Source organism: Psammomys obesus, unplaced genomic scaffold (assembly GCF_907164565.1).
Source record: "Psammomys obesus unplaced genomic scaffold, mPsaObe1.curated_primary_1811, whole genome shotgun sequence".
Classification (NCBI taxonomy): Eukaryota; Metazoa; Chordata; class Mammalia; order Rodentia; family Muridae; genus Psammomys; species Psammomys obesus.
This window is the reverse complement of record NW_026596040.1, coordinates 3,984,480-3,998,063: the sequence shown is the minus strand read 5'-3', so window position 1 is coordinate 3,998,063 and position 13,584 is coordinate 3,984,480. Positions and strand designations below refer to the sequence as shown.

The window sequence follows — 13,584 nt, the reverse complement described above, 5'->3', positions numbered from 1 at the left end:
TCCTTCCTTCCTTCCTTCCTTCCTTCCTTCCTTCCTTCCTTCCTTCCTTCCTTCTTTCCTTTTTCTAGACAGGGTTTCTTTGTATAGCCTTGGATGTTCTAGATCAGGTTTGTAGACCAGGCTGGCCTTGAACTCACGATGAACCACCTGCCCCTGCCTTGCTGAGTGCTGGGATTAAGGGCGTGAGCCACCATGGCCTTCGAGAGTTAATTTTCTTTAAGGGTGTACCATACTCCATTGGACGGCCCCACACCTAGAACTATATAGAAGGCATAACTTAGAGTTGATGGAATATTTAATAAAGATGATGATGATAATAATAATAATAAATAGTAATGGTAATTTAATAGTAATAATAGGACATGAAATTGGGGGTGGGTAGGAGGGTGGGAGTGGGTCTGGGAGGAGCTAAGGGAAGGAGTCAGGAGTGAATATGATCAATGTACATTGTGTGAAAGTCTCAGAGAGTTAATAAAGTATTTCTATTTTAAGACAGGAATTGCTTCCTCTGGGCAGTATGGCCCACTGACCACCACTTTACTGGGAGCTCCTGAGCAGTGAGCAGCGTGCACATCTGTATGTGCAGCCTCTGTTTCCTTTCTGTGAGTGGCGAGGCCACCACCTTCTTGGCTTGTTGTGGGGTTCACAAATGCAACAGATTGACAGGCATGTGCTTGTATAAAACCTCGGGTGGTATCATTTGTATTTTGGGCAAAATATGCTTTTAACTTTTTTTCAGTCTTTACGATGATGATGGTGATTTAAAAATAATAATAATTGAATTTTTTTTTCCCCTAAAGCAAAGCAGTAGGCAGAATAAACAGTCACGTGAGGAGCTCTGGGGACATTTAATCTGATTTTGCACAACGGTGGGCGAAGCTGCTGCTTTAGAACTGAGGACAGTGTGTTTTAAATAGGATCTACTGATCTGCAGCTTTTGGTATGTCCAGGCTGGCCTTCCAAGTTCTAATTCTATTTTTAAAACCTAAAGAATGCCTGATCTCCTTACACCTGTCTGTTGGCTGCTGTGGGCAAAACATTAGCTGCATGCTTTCAAAGATGAGTGGTACCCAGAAAATAAAGGATACAGTCCTGTTTGTGGAGTACAGGGTTCCTCTGCCTCATGACGGGAGAGTGTTTTGAGAGCTGCCGTGGCTCCTTCATCAGCTTCTGTGCTGTGCTTTCCGTGACTGCAGCTCAGTACCTTCACTGTGATTGGTTCCATGGTTCTCTTCCTTGTACAATGCTACTTTTTTCTTGTTTCGGTTTTTCCAGACAGGGTTTCCCTGTGTAGGCCTGGCTGTCCAGGAGCTCATTCTGTAGACCAGGCTGGCCTTGAACTCAGAGACTTCCCCTGTCTCTGCCTCCTGGAGTGCTGGGACTAAAGGCATGTGCTGTCACCAACCAGCTGTGTGATTCTTACATTTCCAGCACTCATCACTTAGGGTGTTTTCCTTCCATTTGACTAAAAATCATCCTGGAAGAGAACACAAAGCTGTGTAGACAGCGTGGTAGCGTAGAGGAGACCTCTTTGTGGAGGTTCATGGAGGGCTTTTTGATGGATGTACCTCTCATGGGCTGGGTGCTAACAGAATTTCTTACATGTTGTCTGCCTGGAATTAAAAGCCCTTACTAAAGATGCATGGTGGCTCTGGTGATGAGTGGTTTTCATGCGTGTCCAAATAAGTCCAGGGAGCATGAGGTTTCTCAATGGACATTTGCTCAGGTTGGTTCTGCTCTTCGCAAACGTGGGCAAACTCCATAGGGATTTGTATTGGCTGTATCTGTTGTATTCCAAGCACCCAGTGAGGTTCTTGATGACAGGAAACACTCAACAAACCCCGCTCCGTGAAGAAAGCGCATTGTCCTGTGGTTCATAGTATATAATTTTACAATAAAGTCACTGCTTGGGGAGCTGAAGCAGGAGAATTGCTTGAGCTCAGAGGGTTGAGGTAGCTTGGACAACACAGGGGCCTGCCCTCTGACCATTTCACAAAATGAAACAAACCAAAACCCCAAGATATGAAAGTCAACACAGGGTTCAAAAACATGTGCTTTCTGGAATACTGTAATAAAATAGAGTAAACTAAATTTTTGCTTCCATCCATGACCTAAGGCTTTATTTATTCCGGCGGCATGCTGCTTGGAATGGATCGGTGTTTACCCTTAAGCTCATAAACGGGATTTATGAATGGTGATTTCCATTTAGAGTAGAAAGCTGATTGGGTAATTAATAATGTTTCCTTCTGATCCCATCTTCACTCCCTCGCAGACCTGACACTTACATGTGCTGAACATCTTTCCCCACGGAGCTCCAGAAGTGTTAGGGAGGATCTGCATCCTCCAAACCGGTGGCTTGGTCAGATGTCAGGCCTTAGTGTAGTGCAGAGCCCAGAGATGATCTTTACGCCCTGTGCTGGGTGACACCAATCATCTTCCATACTAGGCTCTCTTGCAAGTGAGGTGTGGCCTGAAGCGGGAGGTAGGGTAAGCAACGTGGCTTTCATGTCAGGCTATAGAGCAGACAGCTGTAGGGGTATGCACAGGTCCAGTTATGTTTCTGTGCCTCAGTTTTCTCGGCTGCAGAGTAAGAGGAAAAGCCGTCTCCTGAGGCTGCCAGGGGTGCTGATTGATGTAAGCACCTAGCTTAATGCTGGGGCCTGGCAGGTGCTTGCAAAACACTAGCTGAGTTCTGGAAATCTTTATGTTTGTTCAGGAATGTGAAACTGAAAAGCTGGGGGAAGCAGTCTGCAGAAATCTTTTCTAACTTGGAACAATAAGGGAGAAGGTGAGCATGAATAATGGTGCACATCTGAATGATAAATTATTTTTTAAGTGCAATTTAAATTTTAAAGTGTGCTTAGTAACTCATCCAGTGGCGGCTGTGGCTTAGCGTGTGAAAGAAGATTTTTATCTATCAAAGTGCTAATAGTTACATATTCATTATGTGCCTATTAATTGGTATTCATGGTAACTCTGTGCACCCTTTGACAATAAATAAAACATGACCTTGTCCTGAAGGTGCTTCCTGTCAGGGGGAGCAGAGAGGAATGTATTTATTATTGCGCCAAGCTTTCTCAGGGCTATGTTCAGACACAATGTGAGGCAAGGTGCATTTGTTAAAATTGTGTCTTCCAATGTAGCCCAGACTGGCCTTGAACACTTGATGCTCCTCCGTCAATCTCCCCGGTACTGAAGTTATGGGCCTGAGCTACGAAGCCAGGCGGGTCAATGAAGTGCTGATTAACTGGCGACTTGTTTGATCTTTGTGATAAGTCACCTTTGCTTTTCATCTGGGGCGAGCTACTTGATGGAGACCATGGAAAGGTTGCCCAGTATATAGTGCCGATGTCTCTGTGTAACTGAACATGCAGCAAGGCCCCTTGTATGCGTTTGGAAGCAGCTGGGTAGCAGATCCCCTTAGAGTGTATCAGGCAGATATGCGTATGCCAATGGGCCAGACGTACTGCAGTTCCTCTTTCTTTGCGCTTTCTCGGATAACCCTGTTCAAAAGCAGGTCCACAGTGATTCCGATGACGACATTGACTATGAGGAGGAGGGTCATGCTTCAAAAGGCAGGTGTTGACCTCTGAACATTGCTGATAGCTGCTACTTTAATAACTTCCTGCTCTTAAGCGTATGCGTTCTGATTGATGAACTTTCCCTTAGCAAACAAAAGCAGAGGCTGTATCTTTATAAAGTTCCACCCATAAGTGCAGTAAATATTATTCCTATAATAGATGGACTCAATTTCCTGGCCTTTCACTTTAATAATTGTATATTGCTTTAATGTATATTCTCCAAACTTGGCATCATGTGGCTTTCGGGTCTGTCTTTTAAACAACTTTTTATTAGCATATGTGAGTTACATGTAATATGTAATGATGAGTTGCATTATGACATTTTGTTCACTTATCTAATTATTTTTTTAAAAATCATATTTAAACTCATCACCCTCTTGTTTCCCTCCCACTCCTGACGATATACTTCCTCTTTCCAACCAGTTTCCCCCTTTCATGGTGTGTGTATGGTGGGGGAGGGGGTGGAGAGGGAGGAGAGAGATGACAGACAGACAGACAGACAGACAGACAGACAGAGTTGCCGTGCTAATGAGTTTCATTTGGGTGCTAAACAGGAGCTTGGGCAGTGCCTCTCTACAGTAGTATTGATGTCTTAACCAGTCGCCTCATTGCTGAAGAAGAAACTCTATCTGTCCCTCCAACAACCGTTAACTGTCTATACATCTTCAGGAGGGGAAAGGTGAGCTTCACCCCACTAGCAACTATTAGCTGCCTATAAATCTCCAGGAAGGGTGGACCATTTATAAGTGCCCCCACCTTCATGGAGCAGCATTGATAGACCCAATGTTTGGAGCTGCTGAGAGTTTGAGAGCACAATGACTATGATATACTTTGGAGACTTTGTTCTATAACATTTTACCCCTTTCTCTGGCTCTTACTTTAAACTTCTCTTTCACAGTGTTTCACAAGACTTGAATGGGGGTGATATATATACATACATATATATATATATATACATGTATACATATATATGTATATACATATGTATCTATGTATATACATATGTATCTATGTATCTATGTGTATATACACATACACACACATATATATAAAATCTGTCCTATTTAGGGCTGAGCACTCAACAGTCACTTACTCTCAGCACCTGGATGAGTTATAAATCTCTTCACTAACCACCACGTATGCAAAGAAGGATCTCTGCCTAAAGGTGACAGTAACGTTAATGTATGGGGATAAATTTAGAACAATTTGACCGACACCGCATATGCATTTAGCAAAACAGCGGCAGTAGCCTTCCCACTAGGACCCATAACCTCTCTAGCCACAGGGCTTTGACCAGCATACAATACTGAACACCAGTTCTCTCCTGTGAAGCAGGCCTCAAATCCAGTCAGAAAATGGCTGGTTACCCCAACCACTTTTGGGCATATCTTGCCTGGCAGTGCTGCAAGATAGCTTTCAGGTTCCAAAGATGAGTAAGACAACTGAGGACAAGTTTTCCATAGCCGTCTGCACAGCACCACTGCCACTGCGAGAGCCATCCAGCAGGAAGAGAGCAGTCAGCTCACCTCTATCCTGGTTTCTCTCAGTGTCCTTAAGCCAGAGCAGGTACTCTCTCCATCAAGATGCTCTTACCCTCTAGTTCTAGTGGGCATCCAGAAAACAGTGGCAATCACCTGTATCATTTTGGAGGCCTCTGAGGGACATTGTAGGGAAGTAGCTCATCCCTGGAAATGGGATTTTCATTTAATAACTTATGGTTTCTAGGAGTAGATTTACCCGCCAGTTCAAAATACCTCCATCCAAATGGTTTCTGGCCTCTTTTAACATGGAAAAAGGAGAATGAAAAGGGGCGAGAATGAAAATGACCTTAGAAGTGTGCATTTTGTCTTTGTTAGTGTTACAGTAGACTTATATCTTGGGAAAGGAGTTCGCTTGCTCATTCTATCAAGAAAGAGAAATCATAAATAAGAGAAAATGAAGCTAAATACATGTTGAGAAATCTCCAGACTCACTGATAGTGCAACTACAGGGCAACTCGTGTGTGTATGTGTGTGTGTGTGTGTGTGTGTGTGTGTGTGTGTGTGCGGCCACCAAAGCAGGCTCAAGAAAGACAAGGGCTTTTGGCAGAAACCGAGTCAACAGGCCACATTGTTTCCGGGAGGGTCTGGTATGGAGTGGGGATGAGCAGGCTCATCTGTTCTTGTGTGCAGGATTTATACATTAGACTTTAAATAGGAAGAGGCCACATCAGATACTCATTAATGTGTTGCCTTGTTTGGAAGAGAACTAAATAGATCGTGCCGGGCAGCCTCTGTGTAACACACTCATGGTGGCCACAGGAGAGATAAGGATCTGGCTAGATCAATTCCATAGTCCTGTGGTGTTTGAATGGGTGTCCAGAAGTCATGAGTACCTACTTGACGTTTTTCCAGTTGGGGAGAAGAGCTCCTAGTACGAGTTCTGAGAAGCTTCCCTCCTTAAACAAGGCTTTCGATGCATTTTGTGTGTAAGAGTTAAAACATGAATATGTAGGTTACCACAAGATGGCATTCTATTATTTCAAGTAATGCCAGGTAGAGGGAGCAGCCTTCGCTTAATATAGTTTTAATTTCTGAAAAGAGTTAAAATTCGTGCCATCCATGTCACCATATTTAGCTTTTTCGTACAAACCTCTAATTTCTTTTGCCATTCTTTATGGAAACTTGAGGTTTATGTCTGTTAACTCCAGAAGCAGTCATGAAGGAAAACAACTTAAATTTTGCAAATTATATTTATTAGCGTGTATAGTTCATGGTCTCTTGTGTTCATCTATTACAAGTTCCATTTTCCTATTGCTATTTGCAAAGATTGTAAAATGAATGACCCGTGTTTTCTACTGCATCGTCCATGCTTTTCCATCTATCACCCTATTTTATTTTCTCTTAAACAGGTCTGACGTATTTATTTATTGCTTTTGTTTGTTTCTTCAACTAATGTATTAATTTTGTAAGAAGCTACATGCTTTTCACTTCACTACTACATTCTTAGTGTCTGAAACAGTATTTGGAATGGTAGTCTGTCTGTCTGTCCGTCTGTCTGTCTATCCATCCATCTATCTAATCTGTATCTATCATCTGTCTATCTATCACCTATCTATCTATTATCTTCCTGTCTAATCACAAAGAAATGAAGAGGGTCTTATCATTTAAATGAGTATCTTTTCTTTTCGTAGGTAAATATTAAAATGAAGTGAAGGTGTGCAGAAGTATAGGTTAAGCTGACAATTTAGGTGATGTAGCAAGAACTGAGAATGTTTTATTACTGTGCATGCCTGGTGATACATTCTGTTTTTCTTCATAATTTCATTTAGTTATCTTTCCACAGTTTACAGTATGACTGTAACATTTACTTGGAATGCATTTATGGATATGTAACGAACAAGCTGCAATGCAATAAAGAAATCGGTTTCATTTTATGTTAGTGTGAAAAGGTTAATTCACATACATGCCCACATGATTTAGAGAGCTGTGTGCATCTTGGATGTCTCTGGCCCAGGAAATCTCTGTAGAAAAACAGAACCCCCAAGCATCCTTCCCTTACCAGCATGGATCTCTGGAGGGCTAAGCTTCACCAAGTAGTCATTGTAATTTTAAACCTTTTCTTCCAGGGCTGAACTGAGTGAAAGCATGCACAACACATCTTCATCTTTGTTTGTTTGTTTGAGACAGGGTTTCTCTGTGTAGTCCTGGCTATCTTAGAACTTGATCTGTGGACCAGGCTGGCCTTAAACTCACAGAGATCTGCCTGCCTCTTCCTCCTGAGTGCTGGGATCAAACTCACTGAGATCTGTCTGCCTCTTCTTCCTGAGTGCTGGGGTCAAAGGCACGCATCGCTACCACCCTGGTGTTTTCATTCTTATTCTTGGTTCTTTGAGACTGACACTGGTAGAGTCTTACATTCCATTTCTAAGGATCTAGGAATCCTGAAACTCAAGTTCTCCACGCAAAGGACTCTTTTTCTTACCTCAGCCTGAGGAGTGCACTTGGGCTTCTGCTCAGTGCGCAAGATGTCATTTGATCACATGATGAAGCTGGAAACCTGGAGGGGGTCAGGAGACAGCCCAAGAGCATCAGGCTCTACTTAGGAGCTGCTTTATCTGGTGGCTTTGAGAGATTCGTTTTCTGTCTGTCTCTCCACTTCTGAGTAATGGAAAGGATGGTTTATAGTAACTCTGAGGTGACTTCACAGTGGAAGTCGAGGCAGCAAGACAGTACCTGGGGTGAGTTACATTATCTCAGGTGCCGTACTTATTAGTCATTTTGAGCAGGGTATTTAGTTTATCCAAGCCTTCTCTCCCAGATATAAAACAGAAAGCAAACAACGTATATCTTTATAGTATACTTTTGTGAATTAACAGTCTATGTAAATTGACTGTGTTAAAAAATGATAGCTATTATTAACCTGGGTATATCTAAATTGTCTTTCAGAGCAATTTAATAAAATAAATAAAGTATTAATCAAGTGTCTCCTGTGCGCCTGACATCCTGTCCTTTTATGATTATTTTCCTGAGGTGCTAACATGGTCACCAGGTCATGGTCCAGGGCAGTAGTGCTGGACTGGCCTGTTCAATTTCCTGACTCCCAGGAACAAGCTGGGTAGTGAAACAATCCAGTCTTCATCCAGTTCCTACTTTTGAAATTGGAGATCATAATATTATGCAACTTTTTCACCACAGAATAGCTGTTAAGTTAGATGGGGTGGTATAATGAAGGCATGTAGGTCTGGCACAGAGAGCATTCTTAGTTTACATTAGGCTGGCTCATTATTACAATAATAATAATAATAATAATAATAATAATAATAAAATGATTAATATTATTATTAATGATTTTTCCTAACCTCATTCTTATCTAACCTCAGTGCTTAGATGGGACCTAAAGAAGGTTTCCTTTGGGACAGAGGGATTATTGGCTCCTTGGTTAAGAGCACTTGCTGTTCTTGAAAGACCCAGGCTCAGTTCCCAGTGCTGAGATGGTGGCTACGGTTCATAAGCCACATCTGTAATTCCAGTGCTGGGGGTGGGAGGAGCTGTCACCCATCGCCCTCTAACGTCCTCTTTGGCACCAAGCACTCACATGGTGCACGTACTTATGGCAAGACCCCACACACATAAAATTGAATAAGTTGTTCCTGGATTTCATGAAAGCCCACCTCACTTGTTTGAGTCCAAGTGCTAAAATCAAGATTCTTGATTTAAAACTGGTTCTTACTTAGAGGTTTCTTGGAAGATACTTACTGTCTTAAAGACGCCTGCCACGCCTATCAGGTACTTCGTGTTGGCAAAAGACAACACTAACTCTTCTTTATGTGTTTTTGTTTAGTATCCCAACCCCATGGATAAGAATGTCATCTCCGTAAAAGTTGTGGAAGAAAAAAAAGGTACGTTCTCTGCGTACACCCTTACGTTAGTTAAGGCCATCAAGTATCCTGACTTTGTAAAGGATGCACTTGTGTGTGTTTGCCTGTGTGCCTGTGTGAGTGTGTGCCTGTGTGTGTGTGTGTGTGTGTGTGTGTGTGCCTGCGTGCCTGTCTCTTACATCTTAAGCAGGGCTTTTGCCACTTTCTAAATCATGGTGGATGGTCGGACCGAGGCTGGGTGTAACTGTGCAGGGAACATGTTGAGGTACTTAGTGTGTCTGTACCAACATCCTACTTTCCTTAGCTCACTCAACTTTCAGAATAATGTTTGAGGTAGGAATTATGATGACTCCTCTTTAATGCAGGAGGAAACCTAAGCATGGGGATACTAACCTGGCCAAACTCACTTGGCTGTATCGTTGCCACACATCAATTTGTGGATGGCAAAACGTTTGTAGATAGTAGATATGAAGCCAGGCATGGTGCCTCAGGCCTATAATGGTGGAGGTTCGAGCATCAGGAATTCAAGCTTAGCCTGGACTATTGAAAAATAGCATGCAGTCGTGATGTGGCCATAAAGCACGTAGATTGTGGAACTGTAACTCAAGCTTGGCTCATGCTGTTTCTGTAAGCAGGGTTTTCTTACATGTTAGCCATGCCCCTCTGTGTGTTATAATGGCTGCTTCATCTGAGTAACAGCAAGAGCTGGGTATTAGGCCCACACACCTAAAATATGTACCCCATGACCCCTTTCAGAAAATGCTGACTGTGTGCCGCCTTGGGGATCTCTGGTGCTGTTTGCATTTCCTTCCTCAGGGCGAGCACTGTGATTTGAAGAGTGGTCCGTGCCAGGAGCTCTGGTGAAGTTCACAAGCCTGTGGAGACATCCAGAGCCTGGCCCAGTGTGCTCTTCAGCCTTAGAAACCACAGGCTGTTGCTGTCAGTCATGTGGCTGCAGTCTCCACAGTGCTTCATAAACATGAAACTGTCTTATTAATGGGGCTGCTTTTCGCATAAGTGTGGGTACAGAAATAGACTGTTAAAAGCATTTTCTCATGTACCTGAGTGCAGGGTGGGACAAGCTTTCCTGAGCTGGCCTGAGACGAAACTGATTTCAAGTCCTGATTCTGTTCCTTCTCATGACCTCATTTTGAGACAGGTCTTCTCTGTGTAGCCTTGGCTGTCTTGTACTCACTTTGGAGATCAGGGGGCCTCGAACTCACAGAGATATACCTGTCTCTGCCTCACTGAGTGCTGGGATTACAGGCGTGCAACACACCTAGCTATGACCTAACTTTTTAAAGGTTCAAGGTGTTTGTCTGTCAAATCGAAAAACAATACTGATAAGTTAGATTGTTATGAGGATCAAATGAGAAAATGAGGTATATATTTTAAAGTGGCATAGAGTGCTGGTTTTAATTTCAGGTTTTCATCTTTGCCCCCCATTTTTTGTTTGTTTGTTTGTTTTAAAGACATAGTCTTACTATGTAGCTCTGGCTGGCTTGACACATTCTATGTTCACCAGAGCCACCTGCCTGCCTCTGCCTCCCAGGGGCTGGGATTAAAGGTGTGTGTCACCATGCCAGGAAGCTGTTCCCTTTTTAGTACATGTTTCGCTCATGTTGGCTGAGATGACCGAAGGACTGCTAAGAGCAAAGCATTTATTTCTTGCCAGCAGGTTTCTGGTGGTCAGGGTGTTTGCCTCAAGGGTCAGGACAGCTGTAGTCTGAGCTCCAAGAAACCCTGCACCATGGCTGAGCCTTGTAATTCATAGAGAAATGACAACACTTCAGTTTGAGTTTTTTTTTTTTTTTCTTCCTATTTCCTCTCATTTTAACTCATACTTGTTATTGTTATTGGTAGTTTAACTTTCCTCCAGGATGGGGTACTCTGATCACAAGTGTTTTATTCCTCTATGAGAGAAGAATGTGACTCATGTATTTAATTAGTTATAGGTTTAAATGATACAGCCAGAAATCTGTGCCTAAAGCTGTGGCCCAGGCGGTGGCCGAATCCATTTCCATCCTCCTTGTTGTTGAGTAGGCCACCGTTGATACTCGGCACTCATCACTCAGAGTGGTGGCCCACTTGTGATTCATTTTCTTGTCTTTAGCATGTTTGTTATGGATTTGGCCTTTATCCTGTGAGCATTTGTGATTTGGCTTAGAAAACTGATCAGAAAAAAAATGTTTAAAAATTTATTTTATTTTGTATTTTGTTTGTGTGTGTACGTCTGTGTGGGTATATGTGGCTGGGGGTAGGAAGTATTTGAGAAATCAGATGTTTTGGAGCCCTTGGAAGTAGAGTTATAGGCAGTTGTGAGCTGCCTGAGGTAGATGCTGGGAGCCAAAGGTGTGTACTTTTTACAAGAACAGAGAGGTCTCTTAACCCCTGGAAAACTGAATTTTGTGTCTTATCTGTAAGAATTCTGAGTATTGAAAACTTAAATTGAGTTAGGAAGCTCTATGGACTCTTAGATAAAAATACATTTTCCCCTAATTATTTTTTGGCTATGAAATTTTTTCTTTCCTAGATGAATCAACAGGACTCATCTATAGAAAGAGGATTGCTATCTGTAAGAATGTGGTTCCAGAAATGTTAAGAAAGGTAAATTCACTTCAGAGTTTAATCACAGTGGATATAAAATTGAGGAATTTTAATAGTTACAGAAGAAGGCAGCATTTTCTGATCTAAAGTAGTGCTAGAATTTCCTATTGCCTCCAGCCTCATAGTTTTGTAGGGGTAATATTTCTTTCATGCTCATCCCAGTTTTGGCAGACGACGCATGTGATACTGTGTCTGTCCTTTCTGAGGAGGACTCTTCGTGGATGTGGGGAGATTTGGTGATTATTTTTGTGGGTACTTGTGGCATTTTGAAAGAAGTGTTGGCTTTCCTAGTCTGCCCATGGCTAGCAATGGCCCTTAGGCAAGGACAATTACAAGTGAGAAGATTGTATTAATCTCACTTTTGGGTAGGAAGTCCACACTTCTCTTTGTAATGCATTGTCAGAAATACTAGCTGTTTCTGGGAGCATGCTGTTCTTAGTGCCCCATGAAAGTCTTTTGGTGTGTAAAATAAACTCAATGATGCTGGAATGTTCATGATAGAAAACTGTTTTCTCCCTTTGAAACGCTTAAGCACTTGGGTGATTCTGTGTTGGACAGAGGTGAGTGCAAAATGTCATCTGCATGGCTTGAACCATAGTCAGGTTTTTCTTCTTGACAAAGGGCCTACCTCTGTAGCCCAGGCAGAGGTGGAACTCACTGTGTAGCCCAGGCTGGCCTCAAACTGTGAATAACCCTCTTGCCTCAGCCATCTAAGTGCTGAGATTACAGATGTGTACCACCATGCCTAGCTGTAGAAGTAGTTAAAAAGTTTTTGTTTATACTGAAAATTTCGTACATGTATGCAATGTGTTGAGGTTATCTATCCCTCACTTCCCTCTCTAACTCTCTCAGACTCTCCAACACATCTCCCTCCCAACTTCATGTTTCCTCATTTCTATTTTGGTATGATTATTTTCAAGTTGTTGAGTCTAATTAGTGTCACCCCTGTGTGCTTGGGTTTGTGGTTATCTCCTGGGACATGGGAACCCCTTCAGGGAAAAGTGACTCTTCCTCCCCTAGTAGACATCAGCTGTCAATGGCTCATCAACTAAGCCCTCCCCCATCTGTACTGTCCATGCTGGAATTTTTAACGGCTTGATCTTCTGCAGGTCTTCTGTGGGTATACACGGCTGTTGTGAGTCCATTCGTGCAATAGCCATGTCATATCCATAAGATAGCCTTCTGCAGCACCCCTCATCTCCATTCTTTCCTCTCTTTCGCCATGCTCCTTGAGCCTTGGGGTGACTGGCGTAGATGTCCTATCTATGCTGAGCATTCACTGTCACTTAGTCTTAGTACTTTGAATAGTTATGAGCTTCTTCATTCGCAATGTAGGATTTTTTTGTGTGTGTGTTTGTTTTTGTTTCTTTGTTTTGTTTATTTTATTTTATTTTTTCAAGCCAGTATTTCTCTGTATAGTCCTGCCTGTCCTGGAACTTGCTCTGTAGACTAGGCTGGCCTTGAACTCACAGAGATCCTAAGTACTGGGATCAAAGGCATGCGCCACCACTGTCTGACACGTTGTAAGATTTTTGATGGTGGTCTTTTAAGACATAAGAGGAGAGCATCTTGACAGACACTTTAAAAAAAATTGCCCCAGAAGAGATTCCCTATGTGATGCGGAATGAAGCTGGGCACCTTCAGAGTAGCTTGCAAATTAAACTGCTGTGTTTATACTAGGAAAAAGGGCAGCTTCCATCCAGCCCTCATTGTGGGTTAAAACACTGCTATTCTCTTAATGTAAAAAAGCTGGAACTACAAAGGAAATGAACTTCTTTTGACTTGCAGATGGGAAACTGTGTTGTAATTCCACAGCAAATTATCACTGGCTTTTCCAGAGTTCAGAACTGTCTTTGCCCTATATACGCACTTTGAATCTATTATTTAAAAAGGCATTCCAGTTCATCTTGTACCTCAATTCTTAAATAATTTAAGTCTCTGACTTGTACAATTCTGCCTTTGTAGCTTTCCTTGTCCTCCCTACCTGGGAAAGCATCGATTCCTAGGGACTGAACAGAGAATACAACGAGGAAAATA

General features: G+C 42.5%; 1 protein-coding gene across 2 annotated transcripts in view; it reads left to right on the top strand.

Annotated features, from left to right (window-relative positions):
• Window positions 1-13,584, top strand: part of Prelid2 (PRELI domain containing 2) — a 64,401-nt gene that overhangs the window by 4,257 nt on the left and 46,560 nt on the right. For both annotated transcript variants that reach the window (XM_055622785.1, XM_055622784.1), the window contains exons 2-3: window positions 8,904-8,961; window positions 11,474-11,547. In XM_055622785.1, coding sequence (XP_055478760.1) covers window positions 8,916-8,961; window positions 11,474-11,547 — 120 coding nt within the window. In that variant the 5' untranslated portion in view covers window positions 8,904-8,915. The remainder of the gene's footprint in view (window positions 1-8,903; window positions 8,962-11,473; window positions 11,548-13,584) is intronic.